This window comes from Marmota flaviventris, chromosome 18 (genome assembly GCF_047511675.1).
Source record: "Marmota flaviventris isolate mMarFla1 chromosome 18, mMarFla1.hap1, whole genome shotgun sequence".
NCBI lineage: Eukaryota > Metazoa > Chordata > Mammalia > Rodentia > Sciuridae > Marmota > Marmota flaviventris.
Window position 1 is genome coordinate 59,305,727 of NC_092515.1, and position 7,428 is coordinate 59,313,154.

A 7,428-nucleotide genomic window follows, 5' to 3' on the forward strand; every position below is an offset into this window, starting at 1 on the left:
AGGCAGCATCGCCTGCGGGTGAGGAGCCAGGCTCTCAAGTGGCTGGGGCTCGGTTCCACGGTGTGGAACTGGAACACATGTGCAGGGAGTCCACTGCCACTAGAGAGGACGCCCGCCTCTCGGGGCGGGATGACAGAGGACCCAGGGCTCCAGGGTCCAGGCCTGTCTCTTGGCCCAGGCCGTTGATGAGGGGTTCTGTAGGGTGGCAGGATCCAACAAGGCGCCCCTGCAACCGAAGGGAACCAGCTGCCTCTCGCCAGGGTCTGGGAAAGGGCCAGGGCCATTCCCCAACTGCTCTGCTCACTCCAGGTGCCCTGCTCTTCCCGCCGTGGGCTGGGTGCTCCGCGGGACCAAGCCTGGTGGGCGGGGCCTTGAGGCGAGGGCGGGGCCTTGTCTCGGAACAGAAGCGCCCGGCCTCGCGGCCCTTCCGGCGCGTGACGTGGACTACCGCTCCCACAATGCCCCGCGGTCCCGCGAGCGTGCTGTCTCCTCGCGAGAAGCGGGCGGCTGGGGGCGTCTGCGCGGACAAACGGAAGTGTGGGTGACAGTCTGAGACCTCGCCGCCAAGCTGGGAACCGGAGAGATGGCCGAGACTGACCCCAAGACCGTGCAGGACCTCACCTCGGTGGTAAGGGGCGGCCGAGCTCAGGCCCGCGACCCCCTGCCCAACCGCGACCCCGCGCGGGCCTCGCCTTCCCCGCCCGGCAGCCGCCCCGCGCGGACCCGGCGTGCGAGCCCAGCCGGCCTGTGGGTCGGACCTGACCGAGCGGGGACCCGGGCCCGAGAGGGGATGCTCCGCGGAGGCCGAGCCGGGCTGGAACCCGGCAGGCTGGGCTCCCGCCCTCCCAGCAAGCTGTCCCAGGCTGGGTTGGATTTTGTTCGTTTGCTTTGGTTTTTAGGTGCAGACACTCCTGCAGCAGATGCAAGATAAATTTCAGACCATGTCCGACCAGATCATTGGAAGAAATATCTTTTTTTCTCTGTGGGCATTCTCCTAGGGACCTTGGGAGCCTACCCGCCAGAAGTGGTGGGTCAGTGGGTGGTTTACAGGCCAGCTTCAGCCAGTCACTTAGAAATTCCTTCCCTGGGCTTTGATGTACCGTGTTCCACTGCTGAGGCCTGGGGATGCAGCTGAGCTACACAAGTTCCTGGTTCAGGGGACCGACAGTCCGTTGGTGACAGTTGCTAGTAGGGTCGGTTGTTGGCTGTGAGCCATAACCTTATGAATGGGCTATGAAATTGCCAACTTTGATTAGTGAATGAAGAAACTGAGGGTCAAAAGAGTTGAGAGAACTTGCCACTTCCCATGACTAGTTAAGGGTGGGGCTGGAATTCGACCAGACTCCTGCACTCCTGACCACCTGACCACAACAGTATCCAAAGGACATTGGGGAAGCCAGTTTCCTTAAAACGGTTGTGTTTAAGACCATAATCAAGGGGACCTGGAGGAAGAGAGTAAGGAATGGGACAGGTTGGTGTGCTTCCCCTCTCTCCTTAACTTCACCACTTGATGATATGAGTAGTCGCATTGATGATCTGGAGAAAAACATCGCAGACCTCATGACACAGGCTGGGGTGGAAGAACTGGAAGGAGAAAACAAGATACCTGCCACACAAAAGAGTTGAAGGTGAGGGAGGGCACAACTAATTAATTTTTTTTAAAGAATACAGAAATAACCTGTGACTATGATCTTGACATCATCAGTACTTTCTCTAGATCAGTTTCCAATCATGATCCCAGCACCACCCCTTTACCACAGACTCCGTATTTTGAAGATTTTCCTACCAAACTAATAATTCCTTATATAGAATTTATTTTCCCAGTTTTTGTTAATGAGACCTATGTCACCGGTTTTTATTAGTTTTGTTTATCAATTAGACCTATATCAGTATTGTTTTTTTTATCAATTATACCTATATCATGGGCTCACTGTGGGAAAACTCAGTTCAGTAATAACAAATGTGGTTTTTGTTGACCTTTTTTCAGTGGAATATTTTTCATCGGTCATTTGTTTTTTTAATTATTATTTTTATTTGTTTAACTTGTTTTTTAAGCAGGTGATAAGTCACCCACATTATCACCTTCTTAAATGCCTAACATTTTAAGGACTTCTTAGGAACTTATGACGTAGATGAGCTAAACTGGCTACATTAGGCCTTTATTCTTGACTTGATTAAATTTCCACAGAATCATCTTAGATGTCTAAGAAAAGACAAATTTATATACCCATGTAGCAAGACAGATGCACTCTCATCATTCAGTACAGTGAGTTTCTTCATTGTAGGCCTTTGCCTGTGTTTATATGTGGGTGTTGATGGTGACCCATTAAACCCCCCCCCCCAATTTTTATATATTTATTTACTTATTTTTAATATTGAGAGTTGAACCCAAGGGCACTCTGTGGCTGAGTCCTTTTAATTTTTTTAAGACAGGGTCTGCCTAAGTAGCTGAGCCTGCCTTCAAATATTCAATCCTCTTTCCTCAACCTCCTGAGTAACTGGGATTACAGGTGTGCGCCATTGCACCTAGCTCCAAAAATAATTTTTAAACTCACTTTATCCCATAATATTTGTAGCATCTAATTCCCTACAGAAATTAAGTTTACCAAGAATATCATGTGATGGAGAGTACCAAGCAGATTATACAGTGAAAGTTACCTCCTTATTTTCTGGGCATGCCCTGGACCAAATTTCCAGGAACTAAGAAACAAATTTTTCTGAAGTACAAGAGATTTGGGAGGTCAAAGATATGTAAATTGGTTTGTATTTATACAATAGATTGAGTTGATTCCGTTTAAGAAAATCACATAACTACTTTGTGTTATGTTGTTATTATTCCTACCTGGGGATAATTTGGAAAGTGCCCTACCAGTCTTAGCTTCTGGGGAATCTTATGTGGTAGTCAGAAATCCCATGAATTGAAAATTACAATTTTCAATTGCAGGATTGAAGATTGTGACGTGACAGGGATAACACACAGAAAGGAATGGGAATAGGAGATGGATTCTGAAATTTTTAAATAAAGATCTCTAATTAAATATTTTATTTTTGCTGGAGTATTATACAAAGAAAGTATAATTCAATAAAGGATGACCAGAATATTTTTAGCTAACAATTCTGTGCATCATTGTTATTTACCTTCATATGATGAAAAACGGTATTGATGATATTTCCTTCTTTAACAGGTTGCTAATTACCCTGAAATCTGGAACACCATTTTTGCAAGCCAAGAGAAGACTGAATGGCTTTTTGCAACTAACTACTACTAAGTGTAGACAGGTTTTATATTATAGTGCATTCTTATCACATATAATAAGTTTTTAGAGTGATTTTTCTCTCCAGTTTCTGGAACATGGTATCTTCACATCTTGAAACTTGGTCAGTTGTGCTCTTAATTATTAAACACTAAAATTTTGGCAGTTCCTGCATAAAATTGTCAAACTTTTTAGTGTATTTTTGTGAAGTCCTTTTTTCCTGCCATTCTTTTGTAGTAGTTGCTGTTTGATAAAAGTTGCTGTATAATTTTTTATTAGATAAGTAGTAAATCCTTCAATTATTGTTGGACTTGGTGAAGTAAAACATTTGTAGAGTTTAGATTCTTTCATTTTCAGCACAAAGTGACTGTTGTGCTAACACTAAATAATGTGTTGGGGATACTTTCCAAATGGCTAGAAGTTGTTTATTCAGAAGTGTCTGTCACTACTTTGTTGCCAAAACTCCATTGAACCGCAACTTATGACTAGTCTGTGAGATCAGATGCTAAAGTCAGTGAAAAGTAACCACTGCCACTGTACTGCGTTAGCATTTTTAAATACAGGAAATACTCGAATAGCCTGATGTCATGAGGCATTCGTTAGAGTTTTGCATGAGATTCTAATACTTCAGTAGGCCTCTAGTTGTTCATCTACAATGGTTACCACAAAAAAAAAAAAAAAAGGGCAGGATTTTAAACTCAATTATTCCATCCTTTCTTTGAGCTACTGATTGAAAAAGAGAAAAAGAAGAGAGAATATTAAGTCTGTGCCAATCATTTGGCTAGAAAATTATGAATGACTGGTAGTAGGCTCAGGTTTTTGAACTATTTCTTACCTAAATTCTTTCAGAGTAATAATTTTTGTTACTGATTATAAAAGACAGAGTTAATAACATTTGCCATTCAAAACTGCAGTGACCATGGTCTTCATAAAGGCAAACCCAGAAAAGAGTAGGGTTTAAGTCTCCCATATCACCAGTCTTGTTTGTATTGCAAATATATAATATTAAGAAATATTTTGTCTTATTTATAGATTATATGGGGAAAACAGATTCTGTAATAAAGCCACCAGAATTGTCATCCAGCTGCAGCAGCTCTTGGGAGGGGCCAGCAGCAGGTTCTGCAGGGTAACCTGAGTGTGTGCTGCCCGGACTGGGCCCTGGGCCCGCTGCAGCCTGCATGCAGGGTGTGTTCAGGGCTATTGAGAGCAGTAGAAACGACAGGCCGCTGGCTATTGGAGGATGGTGCGGACTTGGGGAGGAGTTGACTTCTTTGAAGTAACATATTTCAGAGGCCAAAAATAAAGGTGCCTGAAATCCTGCTATTGAAACTTCCTTGTGTCAACGTTTATTTGGTGATGGGTTTAAGCTTTCTCACTGTCTGGTTGCCAGGTCACTTCACCAAGATCTTTTCCCCCCCTGCCACCTGGTTAGCATTTCGTTCAACTAGAATGGTGTAAATAGGGAGGTGCCAACTAAGCGACCCAACAGTGTTGGCTTCCATTTAGTGCTCAGCCCCTTCTCCAGCGGGGGACCACCTCCTTAGCCTCGTGTAAAACAGCGTATCACCTGTTGAGGCCTCCACCCTAGTACAGAGGGAAGGTTCCCTGCTTCTGAGATCACACCTGTGTGAAGTCGAGAACTTCAGCTGCCAGCTAAGCTACCAGTGCCCTGGGTGCTCAGGACAGGACAGCTCCACCTAGGTGGGCCAGAGAAACCACTGCACTCTCCTGAGGACACCGCCTCCTCAGGTGTCATACACCCCCCAAACCCCCCCTCCCATGGCCTCCGTTCAACCAAACCCCTTCCACGGACACCTTCACCAGAGCTTATATCTGCAGGATCCACCCTGACCTTCCCCAGTCTTTATTTTTCTTTTGCAATGCTGGAGATTGACCCAGAGGTGTTCTGCTGAGCCACATCCCTGGTCCTTTTTATTTTTTATTTTGGGACAAAAATCTATCCAAATTGCCCAGGCTAGCCTTCAATTTGTGATCCTCCTGCCTCAGCTTCCTGAGTTGTTGGCATTACAAACTTGAGTTATTGCCTCCAACTCCCTCCCCAGGAAGTCTTTGCTGCCCTCTCATTCTCCAGCTATCCTTTGCTCATTTATAGGCAGCAAAGATGCCACTGAGGCTGGTAAGTACAGGTCAGTATGGAGGCCCGCACCCATGGGACCCAGCCTGATGCTGGGCCAAGTGCCCTGTCTCCCAAGCCCAGAAACCCCAACAGCTTCCTTGGTTGGCCCCTAATTAACTCTCCTTGAGCCACATAATTTTAAGGTCTTAATCATATTTTCCTATCAATTTTGTTTCTCTACTTTCATTACTGGCAAAATAGTCCCAGTGTTGACCTTATCAGAACAAGCATGCAATATTCCAGGTAGCTGAAGGCCCATCTGCCTGAGTCCTGGGAATCCTACCCACTCTAGAGGCACTGTTGCTATGGGAACCTAGTGTCCTCCAAACAACTTGAAAAAAAAAAAACTTTTTTAAATACACTGTTTGCAAGTTGAAGGATTCCTGCTTAGATAAATATGGTCCTTTTTTATTTGTATTTTGCATACTTTAATTAGATTAAAATGGAAGAATTCTGCAATGTGTTGTCATAGCCAACCCTGAAAATTAACTCTCAATAATAATGATTACTGAGAGCAACTGTTGAAAGCATTTATTTTAAGCCCCTGTTACTGTGCTGAGTGTTTTGTTTACACTCTGCCCTAATCCTCATGACTACATCCAGCTACATTTTAAAAGAAGGAACTCAGCCAGGCATGGTTGCACAGGAGTCACTGGCCACAAGGAGAGGACTTGTGATTGCATGTTAGTTTCCACCTGACAAAGCACTTTGGAAACAGGAAAGGCATTTGCTTCTGCAAGTCGGGGTGGTTTCCCTGCATAGGGGCATCCCGAAGCTGAGGAGCCCGGGAGCGCCTCAGACCTGCTAGGCTTAGGTTTCTGACAGGTGTACACGGCTCCCGTTGTCCCTGCTGCTGAGATTGCCTTCTCCAGCAGGCCCCGCTGACCAGAGTGTGTGTATCTGCTGTGTGAAAAGGCACCACCCACCACGTGGATGTGTGTTGTGGAGACCAGCTGGCTGTGTAGTTGCAGTTACTGCCTGAGGGGCATGGCCTCTGACCAGGTTTTCGGAGTAGCCTAGCAAATGTCCCCTGCCCCAAAAGGAGGAAGAGTGCTATTTCCCAAGAGTCAGGAGTAACCCGAGGTCAGCATTTGGGCTTGAGAAGCATTTTCTCGCCCTCACAGAAAGCACAGCCCCTGCTAATGAAAGGGTGTGTGATAGCCCATGGCAGAAGTCCTCCGGAAGGTGCCCCACTGAGACCAGCTGGACCCCAGACTGTGTCCAGCTCGGTGCATCCTGCAGATAAAGAATGTGCTCCTCCCTTGCTTTTGTCCTTTCAGAGTGAAAAACTATTTCCTTGGGGGTGTTTCCACTCACACCCTGTGCGGGAGGCCAGTGCCTAAACCGTCCCTGGCAAATAAGACCTGCATGACAGGCTGTGCCCGGTGGTTCCCCTTTGTGGTTGTCACCAGGTAGGGGTTGGAGGTTGCTGAGGTTCAACATGGTGCGCCACCTCAGCCTCGCTGGCATTTAGTCCCACCGTTAGGAGGATGGGAACAATCTGAAGGTGGCCTGCAGGTGAGGCCTTCGAGGGGGAACTGGATTAGGCAGAGCTGTCAGGGAAGACCACCCCCTGCCCAGTGCCCTGTGATGATATCCTGGTGCTTCTGCAAAGAGGGAGGGAGAGGCTGGCGCTCCCTGTCCCCCTGTGCTGCCCTGCCACTGAGAAGGCCACCAGTAAGTGCAGCCCCTCCACCTTAAAGCTCCAGACCCCTGAGACAAAATAAGCCTCTTCTCTTTCCACCTTGGCTAGACTGTGGGGTTGTGCTGTGAGCAGCAGAAAATGAGCCAATGTGACTGCTGGGGCCTCCGAGGCAACGGCCAGAGAGCCGCTTAACACCAGGGCCCACAGCCAGCCCCAGCCCTGTGGCCCCACCCCAGGTGTCAGTAGTGCTGAGGTTGAGAGGTCCTTCCTTAACCGGTTCATGATGCAAACTGGGCTGGTGTGAGTCTTCTGTCAGTTTCTGGACCCTACAGGAAGGGAGATTCAAGAACAAAGAATTCTACCAGAAAGGAGAAGGGATGGCGGCTGGGTTT

General features: G+C 47.0%; 1 protein-coding gene across 1 annotated transcript; it reads left to right on the forward strand.

The window, feature by feature from the left end:
• Positions 1–463: 463 nt before the first annotated feature.
• On the forward strand, positions 464–4,583 carry Hsbp1 (heat shock factor binding protein 1). Its single transcript, XM_027933202.2, has 4 exons — positions 464–628; positions 900–966; positions 1,508–1,628; positions 3,186–4,583. Exons 1-3 carry the CDS (start codon positions 584–586, stop codon positions 1,624–1,626), a joined length of 231 nt encoding a protein of 76 aa, XP_027789003.1. The 5' UTR covers positions 464–583; the 3' UTR covers positions 1,627–1,628; positions 3,186–4,583.
• The last annotated feature ends 2,845 nt before the right edge of the window (positions 4,584–7,428 follow it).